The sequence below is a fragment of the Leucoraja erinacea genome, unplaced genomic scaffold (genome assembly GCF_028641065.1).
Source record: "Leucoraja erinacea ecotype New England unplaced genomic scaffold, Leri_hhj_1 Leri_505S, whole genome shotgun sequence".
Taxonomy (NCBI): domain Eukaryota; kingdom Metazoa; phylum Chordata; class Chondrichthyes; order Rajiformes; family Rajidae; genus Leucoraja; species Leucoraja erinaceus.
The window spans coordinates 75,161-88,738 of record NW_026576406.1 but is presented as its reverse complement, the minus strand read 5'-3'; the positions used below and the strand labels follow the sequence as shown (position 1 = coordinate 88,738).

At 44.6% G+C, this 13,578-nt stretch overlaps 1 protein-coding gene across 1 annotated transcript in view; it reads right to left on the bottom strand.

Moving 5' to 3' along the window:
* The window catches only part of LOC129693965 (uncharacterized), a 36,826-nt gene that overhangs the window by 14,565 nt on the left and 8,683 nt on the right, over positions 1-13,578 (bottom strand). Inside the window, exon 5 of the mRNA XM_055630687.1 lies at positions 12,850-12,904. Coding sequence (XP_055486662.1) covers positions 12,850-12,904 — 55 coding nt within the window. The remainder of the gene's footprint in view (positions 1-12,849; positions 12,905-13,578) is intronic.

The window sequence follows — 13,578 nt, the reverse complement described above, 5'->3', positions numbered from 1 at the left end:
TTGATATAGTACCTGCTTCAATTAGTTCCTCTGGTAGCTTGTTGCACAGACCCGCCACCCTCTGAGTAATAAAGTTGCCCCTCATGTTCCAATGGAACCTTTCCTCCCTCACTTTAACCCTATGCCTCTACCACGGGTAAGAGACTGTGGATTCACCCTCAATTTCCTTCATGATATTGCACGCATCTTTCAGATCACCCCTCATCCTCATGCGCTCCAAGGAATAAAGTCTTAGTCTGCCCAACCTCTCCCTAGAGCTCAAGTCTTCGAGTCCTGGAAACACTCCCGTAAATCGTCTCTGCGCTCTTTCCAACTTAATTCAGTTCAGTTTAGTTCACTAACACGTGTACCGAAGTACAGTGAAAAGCTTTTGTTGTGTGGCTATCCAGTCAGCGGGAAGACAATCCATTATTGCAATTGAACCAATCTAGTGCAAGGTAAAGACAGTAAAGTCTGATCAAAGATAGTCAGAGGGCCCCGGGAGAGGTAGATAGTAGTTCAGGACTGCTCTCTAGTTGTGTTGGGATCAAACCCTGTGACAGTAACTTGCTTTGAATCTCCCAGTGATTCTCAGGAACAAGTTGCATCTGCAGAATAAAGGAATTAGACTTTAAAATTAACCTACGAACATTCATCTCACCTTCGCTCCCCCCATCCTCCACCCTGGTTATTTCATCAGCTCCATAATTCACATTGTTTCCCTTCAGATCACACAATGGGCACTGCCCTGCCTGAGCTCATTTGTTACCAGCCCTGATATGTCCTGGAGAAACTCAGTGGGTGCAACAGCATCTATGGAGCGAAGGAAATAGGCAACGTTTCGGGCCGAAACCCTTCTTCAGACTGGGTGTGTGTGTGGGGGGGGGGAGAAGAACAACAAAGAGGTGGAGCATGGCCCCTCATGTTATAATGGAACCTTTCCTCCCCCATTTTAACCCTAAGCCTCTACCACAGGTAAGAGACTGTGGAGAAGAACAACGAAGGGGTGAAGCAGGGCCAGACTGGGGACCACCGTAAATTGGGGGAGCAACACCTCATATTTCGCTTGGGCAGTTTACACCCCAGCGGTATGAACATTGACTTCTCTAATTTCAGGTAGTCCTTACGTTCCCGTAAGTGACCACTAGGAGGCAGTTATACCTACAATGAGAAAACCCACGCAGGTCACAGTGAGAACTCCGTACAGACAGCACCCGTAGTCCAGATCGAACCAGGGCCGGATTTAGATGATGAGTGATCGTAGCCGACGGCCCGGACATGTATAGCGGAGGGAGATGGAGAGAGAGAGATAGAGAGATCGAGTTGAACGGTAGGTGTCCTGCCTTGGCCAGAGACCCCTCTAGACCTCGAGGTCCTAAGCTTAAGCTTGTCTAGTTTATAGGTGAATCCGATCATCGAACCCAGGTCTCTGGCGCTGCAAGCGGTGTAAGGCAGTAAATCTATTTTTAAAGACTGGTTGGAGACCTGGGAAGGGGAAAAGATGGAGAGAGAGGAAAAGCAAGGGCTACTTGAAGTTAGAAACATAGAAAATAGGTGCAGGAGTAGGCCATTCGGCCCTTCGAGCCTGCACCGCCATTCAATATGATCATGGCTGATCATCCAACTCAGTATCCCGTACCAGCCTTCTCTCCATACCCCCTGATCCCTTTAGCCACAAGGGCCACATCTAACTCCCTCTTAAATATAGCCAATGAACCGTGGCCTCAACTACCTTTTGTGGCAGAGAATTCCAGAGATTCAACACTCTCTGTGTGAAAAATGTTTTTCTCATCTCGGTCCTAAAAGATTTCCCCTCTATCCTTAAGCTGTGACCCCTTGTCCTGGATTTCCCCAACATCGGGAACAATCTTCCTGCATCTAGCCTGTCTAACCGCTTAAGAATTTTGTAGTTTTCTATTAGATCCCCACTCAATCTCCTAAATTCTAGCGAGTACAAGCCAAGTCTATCCAGTCTTTCTTCATATGAAAGTCCTGACATCCCAGGACTCAGTCTGGTAAACCTTCTCTGCAGTCCCTCTATGGCAATAATGTCCTTCCTCAGATTTGGAGACCAAAACTGTACGCAATACTCCAGGTGTGGTCTCACCAAGACCCTGTGCAACTGCAGTAGAACCTCCCTGCTCCTATACTGAAATCCTTTTGCAATGAAAGCTAACATACCATTCGCTTTCTTTACTGCCTGCTGCACCTGCATGCCTACCTTCAATGACAGGTGTACCATGACACCCAGGTCTCGCTGCATCTCCCCCTTTCCCAATCGGCCACCATTTAGATAATAGTCTGCTTTCCCGTTTTTGCCACCAAAATGGATAACCTCACATTTATCCACATTATGCTGCATCTGCCATGCCCAAGCGCAAATATGAGGTGCTGTTCCTCCAATTTGCACTGGGTCTCACTCTGAGAAATGGAGAATGCTCAGGCAGAAAGGTCACTGTGGGAATGTGAGGGGGATTCGCTTTGTTTCGCTGCCGGCTGATCAGGTAGGTTAGGTGGACTGAGCAGAGGTATTCAACAACATGATTGCTCGTTGCTGCGATTGGTCTCACCGATGTACAGGAGTCCACACCTGGAACATAGATACTTTAGATGTTTTTGGACCAAAGTGGTCTAACCTCACATGTACCACATTAACCTGCATCTGCCATGCCCGCAAAATGAGGGGGTGGTGTTCCTCCAGGTGTTGCATCTGGGTCTCACTCTGCAATGGAGAAAGTACCTGGGCAGAAAGGTTGGGTGGTGGGAATTGTGAGGGGGAGTTAAAGTGTTTCGCAACCGGGGGATCGGTCTCTGCTGAACGTCTAAATGGGTGGACTGAGCAGATGTGGCTAGTAGTGGGATCCCGTTAGTGGTTGTGAAAATGCCTGAGGATATGTGCTGTATGCAATGGTTGATGGGGTGAAAGTTGAGGACAAGAGGAACTCTGTCGCTGCTGCAACAGGGGATGAGGGGGGAGGGTGGAGCAAGGGCAGAGCTCTAGGGTACCTGATAATGCTGTCATGGTCCTCATGGACGGAGTTGAGAGGGGACCCCATAGGGGAGAATGAGGACATCTCTGATGACCTGGTATGGAGCACCTCATCTTGGGTGCAGATGTGGCGGAGACAGAGGAATTGGGAGTAGGGGATAGAGCAGGGGTGGGGAACCTGCAGCTCTTAAGGCCAAATGTGGCCTTCTAGGCCATTAAGTGTGGCCTTTTGAATGAATCCAAAATTTGTACAACAAATCCTTTAATTTTTATTAATATTTTTGGTCATCTTTTATTATTTTTAGTTTTTTTTTTGTTTTTTTTTTGTTGTTTATTTTATTAGAAGTTAATACAGCACAAAACAGTACAGTGGCACCTAATTTTAGGTGCCAACTATGTAATACCGTAATCCATTCTATGTACAACCTCTAGTTTTATGTTATAAGAAGGAAGTAAGCAGGACAAGAAAAAGAAAACAATAGAAAGGGGAAAAGTGGAAAAATAGATGGTAGAGAGTAGAAAAACATGAAGTGTGTATATAAAAAATAAAAAAAGGAAGAGAGAAAGTGGAAAGTAGAAATAGAAGAGAAGGCCCCTTAAAAGAGAATTTTTCAAATCTGTATTCGGAGATGTAGATCTATCCGCGTCATGAACTGAAATCAGCAATCCTTACGGTACCGCTGCATCACATGATTCCAAAAAGTCGATGAAAGGAGACCAACTCCTTAAGAATTTGGTCATATTTATCTATTAGTCGGAGTCTAATTTTTAGTTTAATCTTAAAATGAATGTATTTAAAATACCAAAGAATAAAAGAAGTTTCACCAAAATAATCCTCCCCGACTAGTGAGTGTATGTACAGACGGTGTATCTTCCATGACAGGAAAACGTGAAGGGTTTATTGCACAGATAAAAAAGGAATTATCAGATCCTGCTGATCTCATTTCATTTCATTGTATTTTACAGCAAAATCTCTGTGTTGAATCTACTATTTCAAAAGTGGCACATGTATTGTTAACTCTATTCGTGCAAATGCAACCCGGCATGGTCAGTTTCATAATATGCTAAAGTTGGACAATGAGGCATTCAGTGTGGATTTGCCGTATCATTGTAAAGTGCGTTGGATATCGCAGGGACAGGTGTTAGCAAAATGGTTATCTTAGCGAGAACAGATAGTTACATTTCATGGTACAGAATCAGCAATGTGAATTATTGAATGAAGGTTTCTATAGGAATACTGCATTTCTGTGTGATATCATGTCAAAGCAAAATGACGAATGTTTCTTTGCAAGGTAAAACTAAGTGTATATATGATATGTGGCAAAAAATCCAAGCATTTCCAAATAAACCTATCTTTTTTCAAAACTCTTCTTCAAGATGAAATTTCGGATGAACTTTTTCCGCAGTTAGCGAAGGTCATTGATGAGCAGGAGGATTCATGCGAATCATTTGAAGAATATTCAGCTGTTATAGACTTATTAATTAAAGAATACAATGAAAGATTCACTGACTTTGAGAATCATGACATCACACTCAAATTTGCATTTCAACCTCACCTAGTTGATGTCTCAAGGCTCCTAAAAAACTACAGATGGAATTGATTGAGCTCTCTGAAGATGACATTTTCAAGTCCTTATTTGACGTTAAGAAAGATTTAGGAGAAAATGCAATAGAATACCCACGTCTTCGGCAACATGCATGAAAAATGCTTTCTTGCTTTTCAACCATTTATTGCTGTGAATCTACATTATCCTACCTGACCCAAACCAAAATGTTCTTAAGGTCACAAATGACGGATACCCATCTAGAAGATCAGCTGAAACTGCGTACCTCCATGTTGCAACCAAATATTCAAATCCTTTCCCACAACAAAGTCATTAAAAGGTTAGTTAACTTTAGAATTCACAAAATAGTTTCATTTTCTTCAGTTAGTACATAGTAGTTAGATTTTTACAAAATAAAGTACATTTTGAACTATATTTAATTGAAGTTTCATGGATGGGGCCTTATTAGATTACAGCTAACTTAATGCGACATTCCAACATGAAAAGGATCCCCACCGCTGGGATAGAGGCTTTACAGGAAGCAGGGTGGGGAGAAGTGTAGTCCAGATAGTTGTGGGGGTAATATATGTCAGTCATATAACCATATAACAATTACAGCACGGAAACAGGCCATCTCGACCCTTCTAGTCCGTGCCGAACATGTATTCTCCCCTAGTCCCATCTACCTGCGCTCAGACCATAACCCTCCATTCCTTTCCCGTCCATACAACTATCTGGAACACTCTGCCACACACAGGGTAGACACAGGCCAGTTCATTGGCTATATTTAAGAGGGAGTTAGATGTGGCCCTTCTGGCTAACACACATCAGGGGGTGCCCTGGTCGAGAAGGCCAGTGATACACTTTTGATGATCAGCCATGATCAATTGAATGGTTAATGCAGGCTCGGAGATCTGAATGGCCTACTCTGCACTAATTGGAAATGTTTCAGCAGCCCAGGCAGCCAAATGATCCAAAAGCGAACACTTCACTCACATTTGATAACTTAGAAGCTCATTCCAAAAGCTGGAGTACCCTCAGCGGGAAAGAACTTCCCCCTCATGTTACCCCTAAACTTCTGTCCCTTAATTCTCAAGTCTGTCCCCTTGTTTGAATCTTCCCTACTCTCAGTGGGAACAGTTTTATCCACGTCCGACTCTGTCTATCCCTCTCATCATTTTAAAGACCTCTATCAAGTCCCCCTTTAACCTTCTGCGTTCCAAAGAATAAAGCCATAACTTGTTCAACCTTTCTCTGTAACTTAGTTGTTGCTGAAACCCAGGCAACACAAATCCAGGCTACCATTTACCATGTATGTCCTATGTTTGAATTGCCCTGCCAGAGATGTAGCACCTCACACTTATCAGGCATTAAACTACCATCTGCCATCTTTCAGCCCACTCTTCCAACTGGCATAAATCTCTCTGTAGATTTTGAAATTCTACTTCATTATCCACAACCCCACCTATCTTAGTATCATCTGCATACTTACTAATCCAATTTACCACACCATCATCCAGATCATTGATGTACATGACAAACAACAGTGGACCCAACACAGATCCCTGTGGCACCCCACTAGTCACTGGCCTCCAACCTGACAAACAACCATCCACCATTACTCTCTGGCATCTCCCATTCAGCCACTGTGGAATCCATCTTGCTACTCCACCATTAATGCCCAACAATTGAACCTTCTTAACCAACCTTCCATGAGGAACCTTGTCAAAGGCCTTACTGAAGTCCATATAGACAACATCCACTGCTTTACCCTCATCAATTTCCCTAGTAACCTCTTCAAAAAATTCAAGAAGATTAGTCAAACATGACCTTCCAGGCACAAATCCATGTTGACTGTTCCTAATCAGACCCTGTTTATCCAGATGCTTATATATATTATCTCTAAGTATCTTTTCCATTAATTTGCCCACCACTGAAGTCAAACTAACAGGTCTATAATTGTTAGGTTTACTCTTAGAACCCTTTTTAAACAATGGAACAACATGCGCAGTACGCCAATCCTCGGGCACTATTCCCGTTTCTAATGAAATTTGAAATAGTTCTGTCATAGCCCCTGCTATTTCTACACTAACTTCCCTCAATGTCCTAGGGAATATCCTGTCTGGACCTGGAGACTTATCCACTTTTATATTTTTCAAAAGTGTCAGTACTTCCTCTTCTTTTAATCTCATAGTTTCCATAGCTACTCTACTTGTTTCACTTACCTCACATAATTCAATATCCTTCTCCTTGGTGAATACCGAAGAAAATAAATTGTTAAATGGGTAAATCTCCCCCCCCCATCTCTTTTGGCTCTGCAGATAGCTGTCCACTCTGACTCTCTAATGGACCAATTTGTATCCCTCATTAAAATTTTGCTATTAATATAGCTGTGGACCCTTTGGATTCTGGTATGCGGCGTGACTCTCTTCAGTAGCGGCCTCTGCAGCCTGTGTGCGTTTTTATTATTTTTTGTCTAGTTTTTATGTAGTTGTAGCTATTTTTTTGTTGGGGTGTGTGAAGAGGGGTACTGGGGTGGGCGGGAGAAATATAAAAGGGGGTAACTTTTAATCTCTCCCTGCCCTTTTCTTTGTCGGGAAGTTTGTCGTTGGAAATGCAACGAGGAGCAGGCCCCAACGACAATTCTAATTTCTTTCTTAAGATTCTTTTTACATTCCGGATACTCCTCAAGCACATCATTTACTCCATGCTGCTTATAACTATTGTAAATCTCTCTCTTTTTCCGAACCAAGTGCCCAATTTCCCTTGAAAACCATGGATCTTTCCAATGTTTACTATTTCCTTTCAACTGAACAGGGACATAAAACTGTTCCCCAACGCATACCTCTGCCACCTGACCCGTCTCATTTCCTAACAGGAGATCCAGCACTGCCCCTTTTCTAGTAGGTACCTCTATGTATTGCTCCAAAAAAACTATCCTGCACATATTTTTTACAAACTGTTAAACCATGAGCCCATTTACAGAATGTGGTTTCCCAGAATGTGATCAGTACTCCAGTCCACTGTGTGTCTGGACTTTTTCCCTTAAGAAGGTGTCAAGTACTTGGGTGGATTGGTGTACGTTATCCAGATGGATTCAAGATGTGCTGTGAGCTCACTTGTTGCCAGGGAGTAATGGTGGATGGTACTCTTTTGCAAGCGCTGTAAGGCAGAAATTCTACCGCTGCCTGCGCCACCGTGCCGCCCAATGGGATCTCAGTGGACTTAGTGTATCTCAGTGGACTTGGCATCTCCACCTCCCTCTGCAACTGGACACTGGACTTCCTCACTAACAGACCACAGTCTGTTAGGGTAGAGTTTCAATAACCTCATCTCCTCCACTGGATAAGTGGGCTGAACACCGGAGTAATGCCACAGGGCTGTGTGAACAAATCAAAAGCCCGTACATGTAAATACTCCCTCTTCACCCACGAACTGCATCCCAAAGTACTGGATCCAACGCCATTAGTCCCCTTTGCTGACGATACCATGGTAGTAGGACTGATCAGCGAAAATGATGAGTGCCTACAGGGAGATCCATAACTTGAGAGGTGTGTGCCAACAATAACCTTGTCCTCAACTAAAAAGAAAATTGTAGATTATTGTTGACTTCAGGCAGACCAGAGGAGCTGTCATACCCCATCCATATAAACGGGAATGAGGTGGAGGATGTCTCCAGCTATAAAGAGTACAGAGTACATATCTAGGAGGATTTGTCCTGGTCCCTCAACACCTCCAACTGATCAAGGTTTGAACAGCAGGGCCTTTACTTCCTTGGAGGCTCAAGAAAGCTCACCTGTCCCCCCAGATCCTTTGAAACTTTTTACCGCTGTACCACAGAGAGTATCCTGACAACCTGCTTCACGGTATGGTACAGCAGCTGCACTGCTGCGGACAGGAAGGCACTACAACAGGTGGTGAAAACCGCGCAGCACATCATCGGTGCCCCGCTCCCTGCCATGGATGCCCTCCACCGAAAACGGTGTCTGAGACGGGCTGGGAAGATCATCAAAGATCATTCACACCCCAAAATGGACTGTTTAGTCCTATCAGGGATGGTACAGGAGCCTCAGGTCACGTACTAGTAGGATGAGGAACAGCTTCTACAACAACACAATCACACTGCTGAACTCGGAGTCCCGCCGATAGATTTCTCTGGTCCCTCCGTCCCCATTGTTTAATTATTCTGTATTTCTTGATTATTCTGTATCTTCTCTCTTTCTATTTTTTTTCCCCTTATGTACAACTACTACGGACTGACGCAAAACTGCATTTCGTTGTACTCATACTTGTATTTGTGCGATGACATTAAAGTTGAATTGAATTGAATTGAATTGAATTGAATCACCGGCAATGGACTGAATACATCACGGGGGGAAAACAAGATGGACACAAAATGCTGGAGTAACTCAGCGGGACAGGCAGCATCTCTGGAGAGAAGGAATGGGTGAGTTTTCGGTTCAAGACCATTCTTCAGACTGGTCAGGAGTGGGGGAGATACACAGATAAGGAAGAGTAAGGTGTGAAAATGGGACAAAGGGGATTATGATCAAATGTAGAACAGAACATTGTTAGCTGGGAGAAGGGATCAAAGAAGCAAACAGAGATAAAATGTAGTATTCCGCTTATCTAATCCATACACAAGATTATCCGTTGATCAGCCAGAGCTGAACACACTTCTCTGTATCTGCTCAATGGTGCCTGTCTTGTTCTTCTTGTGCATCTTGTGCTGGTGGTGGGAAGATTGGTGAAATCAGGGCTGCAACCTGAACGCTCTTTCATTGACCCCATAACATGTAGTCGGAAATAGACAATAGACAAGGTACAGGAGTTGGCCATTCCGCCCTTCTAGCCAGCACCGACATTCAATGTGATCATGGCTGATCATTCCCAATCCACAATCCGTACCCCGTTCCTGCCTTCTCCCCATATCCAATGACTCCGCTATCTTTAAAATCCCCGTCTAGCTCCCTCCTGAAACTATCCAGAGAACCGGCCTCCACCGCACTCTGTGGCAGCGAATTCCACAGACTTACAACTCTCTGTGTGAAAAAGTGTTTCCTCATCTCCGTTCTAAATGGCTTACCTCTTATTCTCGTTTCCTGCCTGTAGCGTGTCCAAACCCTTTATAATCTTATATGCTTCAATAAGAATCCCTCTCATCCTTCTAAACTCCAGAGTATACAAGTTCAGCTGCTCCATTCTCTCAGCATATGACAGTCCCGCCATCCCGGGAATTAATCTTGTGAACCTGCACTGCACTCCCTCAATAGCAAGAATTAGGGCTCTTAAATGTAGCATAGTCAGGGGATATGCAGAGAAGGCAGGACCGGGGTACTGATTGGGGATGATCAGCCATGATCACATTGAATGGTGATGCTGGCTCGAAGGGCCAAATGGCCTCCTCCTGCACCTATTGTCTATTCTCCTTCCTCAAATTTCGACACTAAAACTGCACACAATACTCCAGGTTTGGTCTCATTAGGGCCCCGTACAACTGCAGAAGGACCTCTTTGCTCCTATTCTCAACTCCCCTTGTTATGAACTGATGGAGACTGATAGGAGAAGTGGGAAGGGGAAAGGATGGAGAGAGAGGGAAAGCAAGAGTTACTTGAAGATAGAGAAGTCAATGTCCATTGCAATGGGGTCTAAGCTGCCCAAGCGAAATATGGACATCTAAGATCAAAGGGAACATACGAACATAGACAATGGGTGCAGGAGGACATATCCCTTGATTCCGTTAGCCCCAAGAGCTATATCTAACATCCCCCACATCAGATTGGGTTTTGTAAACATAACACTTTAATGATCAAATCCTCAATAAATGTCCACGTGACCAGATTCCCCAAACATGTGGGAACCCCATTTCCCACCTTACTGCTTCAGTACAAACCAAAGACAAGGCCTGTGTGTGGTCTTCCACTTCATGGCGATGACAGCAGATACTGACCCCTTGACGTGACACAGAATTGTTATTTAGAGATACAGCATGGAAACAGGCCATTCGGCCCAACTAGTCGAGGGCGACCATCGATATCACCTTCACACTAGTTCTAAGTTATCCCACTTTCTCGCCCACTCTCTACGTACTAGGGGTAATTTACAGAGACCAATCAACCTACAAACCCGCACGTCTTTGGGATGTGGGAGGAGACCGGGACACCCAGAGGGAATCCACACGGTCACGGGGAGACTGTGCTAACTCCACACGGACAAGAACCGATGTCAGGATGGAACTTGTATCACCCGCACCGTGAATCAGCAGCTCTACCCGCTGCGCCACTGTGCTGCCCCATTCTCAACATCAATGCCCGGGTTATAGAACTGGGTCGACCACAGTGCCGCACGACCTGGCAGTGATATGTAACCCGTTCCTCCAGGGGAAATATCTGTCTCTATATTCAGCATGTTGAAACACAACCGGATCTCACAAGTTTCACTAACACGGGTCAGCTGCAGACATTTTAATTAACGGACGAATACTAAGAGTTCGGCTTTATATAGAACTTTTATTGTGTATATTTGTACAGAAGCAAGCTTGTTAATTAACAATAGATACAACTCTACTTGTCTAAACAGTTTACATGTGTTGACCCATCAACAGCAACAGTGTTACATATCATGTCAAAGAGTCACCTGTTGCTGTGCGAGACTAATCTGATTACACACATTCCCCATCAACAAGTCAGTTGAAGGGAACAGGGTCCACATTACTACACAAGTACATATTAAACCCCCCAATGTGGCTTATTTTACATCAGCATTTCCTGCTCAATCAACGAGCTGTATGATCAAAGTTGCAATAGTAATTGTCGGTTACATTAGAAAACAACGTTTTCATATAATAACAGAATGCAAAATAATGCCAAAACAGTCGTGGTTACAGTTTAGTTTAGTTTAGAGATACAGCGCGGAAACAGGCCCTTCGGTCCATCCAAGTGCAAACGGCCCATCGATCACAGAAACATAGAAAATAGGTGCAGGAGCAGGCCAATCGGCCCTTCGAGCCTGCTCTGCCATTCAATATGATCATGGCTGATCATCCAACTCAGTATCCCGTACCTGCCTTCTCTCCATACCCCCTAATCCCTTTAGCCACAAGGGTCACATCTAACTCCCTCTTAAATATAGCCAATGAACCGGCCTCAACTACCTTCTGTGGCAGAGAATTCCAGAGATTCACCACTCTCTGTGTGAAAAATGTTTTCATCATCTCGGTCCTAAAAGATTTCCCCCTTATCCTTAAACTGTGACCCCTTGTTCTGGACTTCACCAACACCGGGAACAATCTTCCTGCATCTAGCTTGTCCGACCCTTTAAGACATTTGTAAGTTTCTATAAGATCCCCCCTCAACCTTCTAAAATCTAGCGAGTACAAACCAAGTCTATCCAGTCTTTCTTCATATGAAAGTTCTGACATCCCAGGAATGAGTCTGGTGAACCTTCTCTGTACTCCCTCTATGGCAAGCATGTCTTTCCTCAGATTAGGAGACCAAAACTGTACGCAATACTCCAGGTGTGGTCTCACCAAGACGCTGTACAACTGCAGTAGAACCTCCCTGCTCCTATACTCAAATCCTTTTGCTATGAATGCTAACATACCATTCACTTTCTTCACTACCTGCTGCACCTGCATGCCTACTTTTAATGACTGGTGTACCATGACACCCAGGTCTCGTTGCATCTCCCCCTTTCCTAATCGGCCACCATTCAGATAATAGTCTACTTTCCTGTTTTTGCCACCAAAGTGGATAACCTCACATTTATCCACATTATACTGCATCTGCCATGCATTTGCCCACTCACCCAGCCTATCCAAGTCACCTTGCAGCCTCCTAGCATCCTCCACACAGCTAACACTGCCCCCCAGCTTCGTGTCATCTGCAAACGTGGAGATGTTGCATTCAATTCCCTAGTCCAAATCATTAATATATATTATAAATAGCTGGGGTCCCAGCACTGAGCCTTGCGGTACCCCGCTAGTCGCTGCCGGCCATTGTGAAAAGGACCCGTTTACTCCTACTCTTTGCTTCCTGTCTGCCAATCAGTTCGCTATCCACATCAATACTGAACCCCCAATACCGTGTGCTTCAAGTTTGTATACTAATCTCTTATGTGGGACCTTGTCGAAAGCCCTCTGAAAGTCCAGATATAACATATCCACTGGTTCTCCCTTATATCCACTCTACTAGTTACATCCTCGAAAAACTCTATCAGATGTGCCGCCCACATTCCAGTGGGATGTATTTCAGGCGGGTCATTCTCATCAGTTCTAAACATTCTCCATATCTCTTTGTCTGGAGCTGTAGATGATAGACATGGTCCCAGTTCCCTCACAGAGAGTTGGTCTTCTTGCAGATGTATCTCCACTCCTTCACCTTGGTGAAGATTACTGGGAATAAGACAAGTGACAGGTTCTCAGACACGTTCCCACCTTCCCCCACACTGGAAGTTTCCCGTCCTGGAGAGAAACGTCCTTCCCAGACACTCGCTGCCAGGCACAATCTAATGAAGGCGCTGACTTTCCAGTTCACATTGATACCAAAGTAGATGCATTGGAGTATTGCTGCTGAATGAGAACTGGTTTATTGTTGCTTGTCGGGAAGTTCTGAGGGACACAAACGGGCTGGTAGAATCATAGACAGACACAACACGCTGCAGTAACTCAGCGGGGCAGGCAACATCCCTATGGAAGGGTAAGGTGTGAAAACGAGAGATCAAAGGGGACGCTGCTGAAGGGAAATGTAGAATAGCATGGGTCAATGTTAGCCCTGGGGAAGGTGACAAGGAGGCATTCAATCAGTAAACATTAAATCAGGACGTCAGTGAAACCAGTCTGAAAACTAGAATGGGGGAGGGGTGGAGAGAGGGAAAGCAAGGGCTCCTTGAAATTGGACAAATTAATATTCATACCGCGGATTTGTGAGCTCCCCAAGTGAAATATGAGATTGTGTTCCCCCAATTTGTGGAAGGCCTCACTCTGACAGTGGAGGAGGTCCAGGACAGAAAGGTCAGTGTGGGAATCGGAGGGGGAGTATTTAGCAAACGGGTGATCACGTGGGCCTA